We start from the raw sequence: 16,020 nt of genomic DNA on the forward strand, positions 1-16,020 counted from the left end.
TTTTGACTCAAGACAATTTTTCAAACAACCAATTTCAGGAACACATTGATCAAGAACCATTTCTTTGTGTACAATAAAATCCCCCAGAGAATGAATTGCAACGAATTAATCCTTTTTCGCGGAAAAATGTTGTCACATTTTCAAAAAATTAAAGTGTATGTTAGAAGTAAAATTACAAAAACAAAGAATTTAAAAAAATCTTTTCCGTCATCGAAAGTCTGAGTAGAAAGAAAACTTTTTAATAGTAATTGCATCGTGGAGAAGCTATAAGTAAACAGATTTTCCAACAACTTTGGAAATGTTTTTAAATTTCATATTAATTGACTGACAAATGCAACTTTATTATAGAATATGTTATTTTAAATCAAAATGCTCTTAGCAAAAACATCTCAAAATATGATAGCTTTCAAGATTTTTAAAATTAGTTATGGAATTTGTGTTTCGACTTCGTCTCATCAAAACACTAACTTAGTGACAGGACTACGCTAGCGCCGGATTGACGGTAACTCCAAAAATCGGAGACATATTGCTGATTTCGGTTTCAGATCAGAGTCGCCCTAGGTTCGCTCTAATATTTACAAAATCCATACAAAAGTGACAGCTCAGAGCGAACCTAGAGCGACTCGATTCTAAAAACGAAATCAGCAATAGACACAGTAATAAATATTGGTAAAAGTAAGAGTGTTCCGCTCTTAGCAAAAAACAACCAACGCCTACTGTTAGGTTGAAAGTAAAACTTTCAAATTAATCAAGAATAATAATCAAACTGAATGTTTTCCTTTCACCTTTGAAGAATATACACCAAAAAATAATAAAATTTAAACGACATGTACATTAATACGAATGTAGACATACAAAGATTGAATCAAAAATTTGATTTAAAATTGCATTAAAATTAATGCTTAGTGCATTGATTTTAACGCAATTCTAAATTGGAGCATCAAAAAGCTTACAATTTTACAGGTTCATCCGTGTAATATTACATGCCATTCATCTTACAGCAATATTCTAGTAAAAATACATTGAAGTGCATTGGTTTTCCGTTTAAAGAAACTGTAATTTTCAATCCACATGTAAAATTACAATAAAATTCGTTGAAGAAAACACGACATGTCGTGTGTATTTCTGGTGGAACTTAATTTTACATTTATATTCATGCTCCAAACATGTGCATGAAAATAAACTTAAAATTACAAAATATTTTTTTTCTGTGTAGTATTAGCGCATTTCCCCAAAATTCCATGCGACCTTTCCTGATCGAAAGGAACGGCCACGCTTCATGAATCACCGCGCTTAGCCTATCTGTCCTAATGTTGCGAATTTGCATAACGAAGGGCTGAATGAGTAAACAAGTTGTTCCAAAAATCAGCCCTTCGTTATGCATCGTTTTGTGAAGGATGAGTATACCAGATGCAAGTGGTGTCAAATTCATCACGTTCAGTAAAATTTAAAAGTTCTTTTTAGATTACAGAATTGATAAACTTGCTTTAATGAGTTATACTTATCAGTCAAATTCTGTTTTAAAAATTGTCTTTGCGGTTAAACCAAAATGGGAGGCTAATTACTACTGCAAATAGCAAATACAAGTACTAGTTACACAAAAAACTTGCTGCAAACCTTAGAGCGGCGTTTAGTAAGCAGTTGGTGCGGCGTGTACGTTTCGGTGAATGTCTCAGTATTAGCGCATTTCCCCAAAATTCCACGCGGCCTTTCCCGATTGAAAAGAACGGCCGCGCTCCATGAAACGCCGCGCTTAGTTCATCTGTCATAATATCATGATTTTGCATAACGAATCATTATAACATATGTTGTTCCAAAAAACAGCCCTGCGTTATGCAACGTTTTGTGCAGATTGATTATACCAAGTGCAAAAGGTGCCAAATTCACCACGTTCAACATAAGTCAAAAATTCTTTTTAGATAACAGAATTAATAAAATTGGTTAACTAATCAATCAAATTCTGTTTTAAAAAACCATTTAATCCACCTATCAGTGAGATGAGACATTTCTTACACGTATCACTGTTGTATTATTCATTAGTGTGCCACGTTAAATTTACAAGCAACTAGATGTGAGATAAGCATAGTTTCGAGTCCTGCACGAATAACACTTCGAATAAACTGAATAAATTAAAGAAAAATCAAACAAAAATTTAAAATAAATATAAAGCAAAAGAATAAAAAAAGATATTCATAAAATGGATTAACATAAATCAAATTAATAAAATAAATAAATCAAATTAGCTCAAATGAAAATTACACAATATTAAAAAAGTGATGAAATTAAGAGAGTAAATTAAATTGTTTCAAAATAACAAACTGTCATACAATGACAAAGAGAACTGACTAATCCGAATTGATAAAATAAAGAAACTGAATAAAATATGTGAATGTGGAAAAAGTAATCATTTAATAAAAAATAAATAAAAATAAATAAAATAAATAACAGGAATAAAATTGGAATAATAAGATAAATAATATGAATAATTTTAACTCTTTCATACCTAATATTTTTCTAGCACATATAGGGTTCCAAAACCGCTTTTCTTATAAGTGTTAGAGTAAAGAAACACGAAAAACCTGTTTTGTTCAAGATAGATGCTTTTCTAGCAGTGTTAGAAGCTGCTGAATTTTTACATACCAATTCTTAATACACATCTCCTGCAAAGTTTTCAATAGTTCGATTGGGTAGAAAAGGTAGCCGAAAGCAGTCCAAATTGATAAGATTTATCAGTTGTCAAAAATATTTGAAGAAAACGAAGATATATCAAAATATAATTTATCACCGATAACTGAAAAAGGTCTTTGGAAGCACTGCTCCAGTAGTATCCAATCAGAGCAATTGCAATGACTTCAGTTCTACGGATATTTCTTGTAACTATTAGCGCTCAAATAAACGGTGATAGTCACAATTATTAGTTTTACTTTTTGTTGAAGAAATCTTTTCTAACCTCAAAATTATAGCTTTTTTAAAACGTTGTTGTTCATAAATAACGTGATAAACAGAGGGTTAATAAAATCAATACAATGAATGGAATGGACAAAATAAACAAAACGAAGAATTTGTATGTTTTCTGTCTACACATTTGAGTATTTTTTTCATATTGTTTGTTTTTAAGCAGTTAAATTATTAAAATGATAAAATCAGCAAAATTAAAAAGTAATATAATTTACAGAAGAAATAATATTGTGTCTGATTAATGCTCCAAATGAAATGAATAAAGTGAATGACTGAACAAAATTAGTCAGATTATTAAAATGAATAAAAGTGTGAACCGGAAAAATATTATAAAATTGCAAAACACGAAAAAAGTGAATAAAATAAGTTAAATGAATGATTCGAATAAGATGCATGAGATAATAAACTGATCGGAATGCATACAAAGAATGAAATGAATACAATAGTTAAAATTGGGTCAAATAAACAAAATGAATAAAAACAATGCTAAATGAAAAATCATTAAAATGAAATGAATATATATTTAAAATTAGTCAAATATGTTAAATGAAAAAAAATAAAAAAACGAATATAATCCATGAAATAAATGAACTGTAAAAATAAGTATATAAAATAAAATTTTAGGAAGATTATTTAAATGAAGTAAATGTATAAAACAAATTGCACGAATTCCAAAATCATTGTTTCAGAATATTTTGAAATGTTTGAGAAAATCGCATTGCAAAGAGCACGTTCTTTCTACTTTATTGATGGGCCTTAATTAGTCATCAGGAAATCTAAAAATCAGGAATTTGTTTTGGAATTAAAAGATATCTTTTTGGTCACAGATATCTTAAAAATTATTTTTGTGCAGAAGAAAATTTTCAGGGCGAGTATTTTAATGCGGCACAAAGGCACAAATCCCCAACTGCATACGGGGAACGTTCTATTTAAGCCAAGATATTTTGAATCCTGATTCCACCTGGAAATAGTATTCATTTGCATTGAAATATCTAGAAAAGAGTGGCAAGTGTCCAGGCTATGTTGGCAATTATATTATTGTCGATGGCACAAAAGCCGTACATTCAGTCGATTACAATGCAGTCTCTTTCCACCCATCCTTATTACTGGCGAATTGTTTCGTTCGGCATTATCGTTCTGGAGACATGGGTTAATGAGTCCTATACCAATACCATTGCAAAGAAATGGCTCAAACTACCAGAATAAGTATTTACATTCATCGAAAAGCCAGTTAGTATTGAAAGTGACCCTGGACTGCTTTGAGACACGAACATTCTTGAAATTACATGTCGTATTTTTTCGCAAATAAATATGCTTTTAGTCACATTGATTATGAAAAATGTATATTGGGGTTTTCAGTAAAACTTAGCATCATTTGTAGTTATACAGTAATATGTGTGACATGAATTCAGTGAGATCAACTATCTGTTCAATGCATAAACTCTGATTGTAATTCTCGCTAATTTACGTGTAGAATTCGTAACACTCAAACGAAACATCCATTGAATTATCCAATGCCTCTACTAATTCTGGCATTGAAGCTTCAATTGAAGCGTTCTTAGCATAAGGCAAATTTAGGCAATTGAAACCATCATCAGCATCAGTTTACTTGCACTTTAGTCGCTATTTTTCCCGGATCTAATTTGTGCATATTTTTGAAATTTGATCAGATAGTTTTTCTTAAGTATTTAGTGCAAGATCTCAGAAACTCTAGCGAAATCATCTTTCAGCAGCAGCTGCTGCTCATTCGGGAAGCCATTCACGCGAGTGCCAGATGGTTAATAGTGCATTCCAAAACAATTCATATGCATCAATAATATCAACCCAGAACAGGTGTTTTTAATTTTCAAATGATATATTTGAACAGTAGTTTCATTCAATATTCAATAGAGAAACGAAAAGTTTAAAAAAATTCACGTTTTCACAATTTTCGTCTTTAAACAACCATATAACCCAGTTTCAAATACCCCAGGATGTTTTTAATTATAGTATATAAAAATACTCATATAGAATTGAATTAAATTGAAGTTGATGTAGTTTTCGGTTTTTGGTCACATAACATAAGAAATAGTCCTTCATCTTCAGAGCAAAGCAGGGTTTGAACATAAATTAGTTATAGTTTTCTCATAATACCAATATTTTACAATTTGTGCCAGGACCAAAAATATTTTCTTTTTCAAGTAGAATGTAATATTTAGTTTGTTTCTGCAAGTGGCTCTGTTCTACAATAAAATGGAAAACTATTTATAGGGAAACAGAAGACAATAATAGGTTTGTTTTCTTTAACCTGGAAAAATACATTGCAAAACTGAGGGTGGTGAGGGGGAGGGGAGGGGCGACAAGTGAGGAATGGTAAATGATGATTAGAGCTGTGACATTATTTTTGTATATAGTGCAAAATTTTGATTCCTTGCATCTTTATTATCAATAAGACAACTGGTAATTTTTACGCCATATTAGTAAATCTTGCAAAGAAGATAAACTTTCACTAGAATTTTGTTATTCAAAAACACGTTTGCTCTCGGCGATGCTATGAGTATAATATGAATATGAATTATGTTAAAAATTTATTTTCTCACTACTTGGTGATCTGTGCATTCATATACCATCCAACGTCTGTCTCACGACTGAACGCAATACTTAATCCAACGGATAAATACGTCAACTGCGGACAAATTTTCACTTTGACGTGAATTGACACATTGTTTTGTATTTGAAATAAACTTGCTTATTAATTTTTGAGAAATAGTTAATTAATTATTAAGTAAATTCACAAAATGTTGTCGGAATCGAGTTCTTTGAATAGCGTAGATGTGTTTTCATACCCGGATATTCAAAATCGGTTTAGTTTTGACTAGGGTTACCAAATGGACTGAGAGCAAATTAAGGACATCCCTGCCAAATCTATTCGGAATTCGAGCCAGAATCATTTGTCACTTGAGCCAGAATTTTGAAAAAGTCGGGATTCTGGCTTATTTTCCAGCAGTTGATCTGGGACGTTGAATCTTGATCGAGACAAATTTAAATGGTGTAGTGTCAATATTGAGCGAAGATAACCACTTTGGCCAAACCTCATATCGAGCTATCCAACATATTTTGGTTACTTCTGAGTAAAAGAACTTTTGGTTGGAATGAGTCGCAGAGAGTATTCATTAACAAAAACAATCGCTGGAAGTATTTGAAATTGACAATTGAAATTGATTCTCTTGGAATAAAGTTGATCTGAATAATTTAATACAGGGTGATTCATCATGACGTTTTTTTGATCTCGCAAAAATTTGAAAAATTGAGTAAATCGCGAAATATTTATTTCTCAATCAAAAGAACATTTTTGCCATTTATTGTTTGAAAACAATTTCTTTTAAATATTGACTATGTTGGCGCTTGAGATAATCCATTCGACTGGTCCAATTTTTGATGACGAATTTCAAGTGGTATCTGGCTAATTAGTCGAGTAATGTTGGTTTCTGTTGCTTGGGAATGTCACCGCCGCTATGTTTTCTTCAATGCGTGCTAGATGTGGTCGATTTGTTCGCTAATCATCCAATAACGAGAATTGCAACTTTTACTCTTTGATTGTATGGCGAATAGTGGAGTAAGTTGGCCGATTATGTCGACCATATTATGGTCGGAGTGCACGAAACACATTTCTCACAGATCGCTGATTTTCGAAATATAGTTGAATAATTTGAAAATGGTGAGCATACTGTGGTGGCAAACAATACTAAACTACAATAACATGACATGCCCTGTTAAAAACATCATGTTGAACCACGTTGTATATGCCAAGGTTTGAGACTAAAAATAAGGACATTTGAATTAAAATAAGGACGCTTTCCAAAAACCTCGAAAATAAGGACATGTCCTTTAAAATAAGGACGGTTGGTAACCCTAGTTTTGACCCTAAACACCAGTAAAGCAATACTCTGTATGAAACGGTTTCATTTTTAGTTAGTGGAAATTAATAAGCGAAGAATAAAAATTCAGAATGTTTAATATCTCCGCCGCTCGTGAACGGATTTTGACAATCTATAGCTTGTTAGAAAGCTATTTTCATAAGCTTTCTATTTTTACAAAAGTATGCGCGATGCGATTGCTTTGTTTGAAAGTTATTTGCTTAAAACCCTTAGTGTTTTGACAAAATCACTCATATCTCAGAAAGTAAACAACATATCGAAAATCGAAAATAATAGTGTCAAATGGCAACGTTAGGCCTTTTATTTGAAACTACTTTCGTTAAGATAGGTTCAGCGGTTGCTGAGATAATTCCATGACATTAGTGCACGTATATACATACCCACACACACACATACAGACATTGTCCCAATTTGTCGAGCTGAGTCGATTGGTATATAAGACTAGGCCCTCCAGGCCTTTGATCGAATTCTATACATTTCTTTTGTAAGAAATGTAAAACTGTCCTTGCGTTCGAACCGAAATGAGAGGCTTATTACTACTAGGGTTCGTCGCGGTGCGGATGTGGGCTGTAAAAGGATTGTCCGCACCGCAACCGCAAAAAATAATAAAACCGCACCGCTTACCGCAACCGCACTTTATTTACCGCACCGCGCGGTAATGCGGTAAATGCGGTAAAATTTTTCTATTTTCAAAAATAGTGTTTAAAAATTGTACATTTGTGTAACCATATATAATAAAGTGTTATTCTTATTCACACGAAATTTAACTTTAAGAGACTCCTCAGAATTTAATGTTTATGAAAAAAATCAACTTTTGCATTTTCTATTAGTAAAATTCCGATCATTTTAAGGCAAACATTATACATTCAAAAACGTTCTACTGCAGTAATAGAAAAAAAAATTATTTTAGTAACCCTTCAGTTAATTGAAAAATGTGAAATAAAAATGTAATAAGAAATGAAGTTGCATATTTTTTTTCTTTAAATTTTCATATTTTCAATGTTTTTGACATATGAAAATGAAATGGATGATTTTCGCTTTCATTCTTAAAGCAATTTCACCAAAAAAAATTAAAATCGAAATGCCAGTACTTCTATATAGTAGCGCATATATTCCAATACAGTGAAATAAAAACATATTGTATTTTATTAATAAGAACGACGCCATATTTGACAAAAACAAATTGCTCTATACATTACATCTAATCAGGAGTCCGGTCTCAACCGGCACAGAATTATTGAACATTAGAAAAACTGCAAAAAATGTATGATTTGAAGCATACAGCAGAAATGATTTTTTAAAATAGGGGGTTTTACGGACAAAATATCCCAAAACTCTAACTTCCGCATTCTTCAACAAACAGATGTATTATCATTCAAAAACTAAGATTGCTCCCTTTAAGAATGAATGAAGTGTAATTTTCTAAAGGCTAGTTTGAAAGTTCTAGCATTTAATATATTTTCCTCTAATATTTTCCCAATGAGCCAATGGCAAAAACTTCAATTGAAGTGAACGGGAGTCAAACTATGTGGTATTTGGCAACAAAAGCTTCAAAAAAGCTACAAAATAGTCTTAACTGAAAAATTAATTTGGTAGAAAATTATAGTAGATTTGAATGCAAGTACGTGAAAAAAAGTTATGTAGCACACTTTTTGAGAAAGAGTCCAATAAAATTGACTGCAGACAAATTCACATTGAATTTACACAGCAATCAAAGAAGATAGAAATACGATGTTGATGAACGAATGATAGAATAGTCATCCTAATTTGGACCTCCTTATTTTGGACGCTTTCATACATTTGTATCCTATACTATATATGGTTTGATGAAGATAATTATATTCTTTGTGTTGTGCTTAAGTCCCAGCATAATTAGTTCATCTCCAATTAGTCAAAATTCACAGTTGAAAAATTGATATCGAAAATGATTCATAATTCCACGATTTCCAACAGAAATCGAAAGTAGTTTATTTATTTATTAACAGATTAAGACCGAAGTGGCCTGTGCCGTATGCAAAAGATTGCTCCATTCCACTCGGTCCATGGCCGCGCGTCGCCAGCCACGCAGTCTGCGAAGGGTCCGCAAATCGTCTTCCACCTGGTCGATCCATCGTGCTCGCTGCGCGCCACGTCTTCTTGTACCGGTCGGATTGCAATTGAGAACCGTTTTCACCGGGCTATTGTCCGACATTCTGGCTACGTGCCCGGCCCACCGTAGTCGTCCGATTTTCGCGGTATGACAGTTGGGCGGCTCCCCCAACAGCTGATGCAACTCATGGTTCATTCGCCGTCTCCATGTGCCGTCTTCCATCTGCACTCCACCGTAGATGTTACGCAGCACTTTCCGTTCGAAGACACCAAGTGCGCGTTGGTCCTCCACGAGCATGGTCCAGGTCTCGTGCCCGTAGAGAACTACCGGTCTAATCAGCGTCTTGTAGATGGTCAACTTCGTACGACGGCGAACTCTGTTCGACCGAAGTGTCTTGCGGAGGCCAAAGTAAGCACAATTTCCTGCCACGATGCGTCTACGAATCTCTCTGCTGGTATCATTGTCGGCGGTCACCAGTGAGCCCAAGTACACGAACTCTTCAACCACCTCGATTTCGTCGCCACCGATGCAAACTCGAAGCGGGCGGTTCTCATTCTCTTCTCGTGAACCTCTTCCTATCATGTACTTTGTCTTCGACGTGTTGATGGCAAGTCCGACGCGCTTGGCTTCTCTTTTCAGTCTGATGTAGGCTTCCTCCATCTTCTCAAAGTTTCGTGCAATAATATCAACGTCATCGGCGAAGCCAAGTAGCTGAACGGACTTTGTGAAAATCGTACCACTCGTGTCGATCCCTGCTCTTCTTATTACACCTTCCAGCGCGATGTTGAATACCAGACACGAGAGACCATCACCTTGCCGTAACCCTCTGCGTGATTCGAAGGGACTCGAGAGCGTCCCTGAGACACGTACTACGCACAACACCCGATCCATCGTCGCCTTCACTAATCGCGTCAGTTTGTCCGGGAATCCGTACTCGTGCATAATCTGCCATAGCTGATCTCGATCGATAGTGTCGTATGCGGCTTTGAAGTCGATGAACAAATGATGTGTGGGCACATTGTACACGCTGCATTTCTGCAGTACTTGACGAAGAGCGAACACCTGGTCCGTGGTAGATCGTTCGCTCATGAAACCCGCCTGGTACTGCCCCACGAACTCTATTGCAATTGGTGATAGTCGACGGCATAGTATTTTGGAGAGTACCTTGTAGGCGGCGTTCAGCAGGGTGATTGCTCGGTAATTACAGCAATCCAGCTTGTCGCCCTTTTTGTAGATAGGACACACGATACCTTCCATCCACTCCTCCGGTAAAATCTCCTCCTCCCAAATCTTGGTAATCACCCAGTGCAGCGCTTTAGCCAGTGGCTCGCCACCGTGTTTTAGTAGCTCGCTTGGTATTTGGTCAACCCCAGCGGCTTTATTATTTTTGAGCCGGCTAATCTCCTCCTGGATTTCTTGGAGATCCGGCGCTGGTAGTGTAATGTCTTCCGCGCGTGCTCCCAGGTGCGTTACCGTGTTATCCTCGTCGTCTGCTGCATCGCCGTTCAGGTGTTCTTCGTAATCGAAAGAAGTGATGCACTTTTAAATTGGATTTAAGAGTAAAAATTTATTGTTTTCAAATGATCTAATAATTTTGTCTCTATTTGGATCTTGCAATTTTTTTTGCGGTGCGGTTGCGGTAAAACCGCACGGTAAAAGCTCTTTCCCGCACCGCATCTGCGGGAAAAAGTGTCTCACCGCACCGCAGATTTTGCGGTGCGGTAATTACCGCAACCGCGACGAACCCTAACCAGGGCGATGATGTGCGCTGGATTCACATGTTCGGGAAATAATACAAACTGAAATGAGTAACTGCCACTGCTGCTCAAAAGTGCAAAACCATGTCATCACTGCCTTTATAGTTTATGATACTTTAAACTTAGATATTTTTGCTGCGAAATACTGATATAATATCACCTGAAAGTACTGTTGATATGAGGAATGCCAGAAATGATTGGCGGACGGCTTCTATCAGACAAATGTAGAATTAACTTGTTAGCCCAATGTTCCCATATAGGTAACTTTCTCCTGCGTATAGTGCGCTTAAATAATCATTAATCATTATTAAAATTTATGAACCTATCTAGTGGCTAGAACTCGCATATCGCTGGTAAATTTAGGGTTGAGAGAACGCCGAAAGCTCAACATAATATCAACACATAATTATCACCCACACCCCACCAATTTGATGATGCTATAAACTGTTCCCTCCAATATGCAGCATGTGATCAGTAGAAAAGCGAAATGGAAACAGATCCTTGGGCGTGTATTAGTATTTTCGGAGCGCACATGTATACGAGTGGAGATGTCCTTTACATGTGTATTAGTTCGGAGTCATTTTAAGGTTGCACAGAGAATGCGTAAAATTCGCAAACGAAAAAAGCAGTTTTTTTCCACACCGTATACCAGATCTTCATAAAAATCAATCAGCAGTACAGTAACAACATTCTACACACGCTGATTGATTTTTATGAAGATCTGACATACGGTGTGGAAAAAACTGCTTTTTTCGTTTGCGAATTTTACGCATTCTCTGTGCAACCTTAATACTAATACTCCGATATCGTTAAATTCACTAATACATTCCCAACTGTGGGTTTGTGTAAGTTTCTGTGATGTAATCGCCAATTAATGCATTTTTATCCCGGACCAATATCGCTTTCTATGCATTATACCAGTTACAATGCAAAATTCTCATTAGAATCATGCTTATTCGCATGTAATTCATACGGTTCGCGTTTTGGTTGTACAAATATTTGGTTTTGAACAAAAATTGAACTTGATGGAAGGTTCTCATTAAAATAATCACAAGGTAAGGAAAATTTGGAATTTTCTTTGCGGGCTAATGAAAAAACAGGTTAGGTGCGCGTGGAATTCCATAACTGCGTACAGTCGAAACTTTATAAATCTTATTGAAATGTTTCAGATAATTTTATCAAGAGTTATCATGTCCGCCCTGGCGCTCCTCGACGTGGCTGGACGTCCACTCTTGGAACGCTCGTATGTGTGGCTCTGCGTAGCTGAATTCCGACTCCAAATTTTAGCATATATTTAGTCCCGTTTGATGTATATTAATCTTACCGCACACAAATAACCGTTCAAGCACAATCTTCTTTAACTGCGATTTGGTCAAGCAAAAACTTTTTATATATCAATATTGTGTTTTGATCATTTTTGTCCTTAACTCTTATTAACTTTGTGACGTGCATAGAAAATTGAACAAACCTAATTATTGTAACCCGACTCAGTATTTAGAACTTTACAAAAAACCACGAATCTCTAAATATTTCCAATTAATTAATCTGTTTTGTGTCCAAGTAACAATTTTAAACTGCCATGTTTGTCATAATATAACTAGACATTTCGAATAAGCCCCGTTACGTCACACCACCACATCAACACCAACACAGTTGCACATACAAATACTAAACCTATATCACTCACACACAAATTAAAATTCGGATGTATCTACAAAAACACTCGATTGTTATCTCTGCAGTCTTTTTTGTCTTGTCGGTGATGTTGTCAACTTAAGTTCATCTAAATTAATATTTCTAAGTACAATAAATAAACTGCTTGTTTGGTTTCTGTAACCTGGTGATTATGGAGTGATGAACACCGATGCGATGATGATGCTGTGCTTGCCGATGCTGCCTGACAATGATAACTGTTTCCTGTCGTCGTCGCCGTCGTCTGTTTGCTATTTGTTTGTAAAATCATGGCCTTCTCTTCGTTTCTCGTAACTTTGAGAAACGGAGCTAGCTGACTGTCTGTTATGCTTTGTGTTCACAATACCTATATGCGACGGTTCTCATTACAAAGCGAACCAACGGGAGTATCTACATGCAAACTACAAATTTTCGCTGTTATTTTGTTAGGAAATGCCGCACCATACGATTGAAGAACTGTACGATTTTTGCGCGAAAATGGACCAACTTCAGTAAATTTTATTTACTTCTAGCACATCAAATTTCGAATCAACGGATACAGGAGTATTCATGATTATTGTACATATCGAAAATTCTGGACAACCCAATGGACAAGAGTTGTAACTTGAGCAAATATCAGTACTTTTTAACTCAGATCTGTGCACCGCTCACAAAGGCAGTCAAGAAGATGTAAGCAATTTTGGAAACTATTTTATTACGTCTTTTGTTGTCTCGTTAGGATGAGGGGAAACTCAGTTTGATTTGACAAGGGTTAAGTAGAGTTGATTATTTTTTTGAATTTAGGGATGCTATGTTATTCATTCTCCTGGATTCGGCGGAAATTCAAGCAATATTTTAGATTTTTTTGTGGAAAACGAACAGGTTATTAAAACAGATGAAATTTCATATGACTTAACACCTAATTATAATTAATTTTGATAAAAAAAAACAATTTTATGGACGTTAAAGACAAAAAGTGTAATCTCGTTTAAAAATTATAAATAATTAATTTTGTGTCAGACAAAAAAGTATATTTTTCCAAACATTTTTTGAATGAAGGAAATCAGATCAATAGAACAAGACCTAATTTGACGTTAGCAAAAAAGCATGGTTTCGAGAAAAACGCAATTTTGAAGCCGCATTTTTGAATTTTCGTATCAATTTCTAATTATCGATAGATAACGAATAAAAGAATCAAAAGCAGAGATTCGTATATCTTCATTTTTCCACAAAAATATCTCAAATATTGCTTTGATTTGCCGTCGAATCCAGGAAAAAGTCCCCTTAATAGGTCAATCAACTCTTCTAGGGGTTGTTTCTCTCTGAGCGCCCTTACATGTTTCACTCTCAATAAACACATTAGGGCCATTAGCAAATAATATTGCATCTGTGGCCATACACATGAGTTATAATTTCATATCTTTAGTTGTAAACAATGGATTTGTTTAGCAGTGTTTCTGATATGTAAATCTGAACAATTCTACAGCTTTCAAATTGAGGACTCGTACTGCGACGTCGTTTTTAAATGAATTAATGAAAGTGTATAGGTTTCAATCTAGTCCATTTTTTTTTTCATTTTTTCACTGATGCTAAGCCCAAAGTTATACTCATTAACATGCCAAGAACTTGACGTCTTACTTTGTGCAACGACCACGTCTATTAGACATACAGAACAAATTGTTTGCGTGACTGTAGGATATTTTGTCACCTCGCGGCTAACATCATCAGCACATTCCACGAATTCTTGAGGGTTCGCATGTATAGACTTGTCGAAGTCGTCAAGTCTTTCTACTAGCCAATCTGTTGTTAAGTTTGCGTGTAGCATTTTTCCAACCAAGGCGAAGAAAACACCCGATTCGGACGGTATCCCGGTCCGGACGTGGCACTGAAGACCGCGATCCTGATGATTCCGGACATGTTCAGGATAGACCTACAGAGATGCCTGGACGAAGGCTACGTCTCGGATAGATGGAAGATCCAGAAGCTGGTGTTGCTACCAAAACCAGGGAAACCACCGGGAGATGCCTGCTGGGTACTCTTGGTAAACTTCTGGAAAGGGTCATCTTCAACAGGCTGATTAACTACGCTGACTATCGTAGAGGCAGATTCCGGAGAGGGATTTCAACGGTGGATGCCATCCGCACAGTCATCGCGAGCGCGGAAGAAGCATTGAAGCAAAAGAGAAGGGGTAATCGCTACTGCGCCGTGGTTACGATCGACGTGAAGAACGCGTTCAATAGCACCAGCTGCATTCTGAGAAGTTACGTCCAGAACCGGGTACTAGCCTAAAAGACGAACATGAGGAAGAGGAGGATTAGGGTCACGGCGGGAGCACCTGAGGGCTTCATACTTCAATGCTCTTGCTCTGGAATATAATGTACAACGGAGTGTCAACACTGAAACTGCCCAGGGGAGTCAAGATCGTCCGCTTCACACCATTGACATTGTCCTGACGATAACCGACAAGACCTTCGAGAATGTCGATATGTTGATGGCAGAGACAATAGGAAACCTGGATGACTGATGTCAAGCTGCAGCTGGCTCACCACAAGAAGGAGGTAATGCTGGCCAGCGTGTCGTAATCAGCGTCTGCGGACACTCAATCTATCTGGGTGTGATTGTCGACGTCGACGTCGGTTAAATTACAACAGCCATGTCGACTATGTATGTGAGAAGGAATAACATATTGGCAAAGATCATGCTGAACATCGGAGAAGTATAATGCAGCACGAGACGTCTCCTGGCGGGTGTCTTATCCTCAATACTGGCGGTGAGGTATGGCGTACCGGCCTGGGCTACAGCGCTGAACTCAAAGCGGGACTGGACGAAGTTGATAAGCACTATTCGTCTAATGGCTGCTTTTATTGCGAGCGGTGCAGAACGATATCGTCGGAGGTGGTGTGCGTCATTGCCGGGATGACCCTCATTTGTATCACTCTGACTGAGGACGTGGAATGATACCATGTGGAGAGTACACGAAATGCAAGGTAACTGGTCAGAGCGGATTCATTGGTTAAGTGGCGGCAAGAGTGGGACAATGCGGAGAAAAGAAGGTGGGCGGTGTATCGGCATGGGTGCTTAGGAAACATGGAGAGGTGAACTTTCATTTGACGCAGTTTTTGTCCAGAGCACGGATGCTTCCGGAAGTACCTCATCAGTTTAGACATGCTTCCTCGCCCCTTTGCCCGGAGTGTGTGAACATGTAAGAGACGCCGGAACACGTGGTGTGCGAATGCTTTAGGTCGGAAGAAGTTCGAAGGGGTATGACCTGCGTGGCAGTCGACAATATCGTCGAATAGATGTTCCCCAATGCGCATATCTGAGATGCTGTCAACAGAGTGGTGACAAGTATACTATCCGAGCTTCAAAGGAAGTGGCGAAAGGGCCAACAAATCAGCGCCACCGACTAGAAGACCACCGTGAAACAACAAATCGGGCTCCACCACACCGGTAACCAGTTGAGTAATGCGCGACGCCACATCGGGTTCGGGTCATTAGGGCACCAACGTACTGAATCCCAATGTCCACCAGAATCGCTGAATCTACCTACCGGGTAACTCGAGAGTAGGATAAATCCACCGTTGGGGACTAGATCGAGTAAATCAAGACGAAGCGGGGAACTAAATGG

General features: G+C 36.9%; 1 protein-coding gene across 11 annotated transcripts in view; it reads left to right on the plus strand.

Annotated features, from left to right (window-relative positions):
- The window catches only part of LOC131684641 (uncharacterized), a 579,369-nt gene that overhangs the window by 470,725 nt on the left and 92,624 nt on the right, over positions 1-16,020 (plus strand). The window contains exon 2 of one of the 11 annotated variants that reach the window (XM_058967676.1): positions 12,926-13,082. The exons of the other annotated variants lie outside the window; for them this stretch is intronic. Coding sequence (XP_058823659.1) covers positions 13,000-13,082 — 83 coding nt within the window. The 5' untranslated portion in view covers positions 12,926-12,999. The remainder of the gene's footprint in view (positions 1-12,925; positions 13,083-16,020) is intronic. 11 annotated transcript variants of the gene reach the window in all.

This window comes from Topomyia yanbarensis, chromosome 2, assembly GCF_030247195.1.
Source record: "Topomyia yanbarensis strain Yona2022 chromosome 2, ASM3024719v1, whole genome shotgun sequence".
NCBI lineage: Eukaryota > Metazoa > Arthropoda > Insecta > Diptera > Culicidae > Topomyia > Topomyia yanbarensis.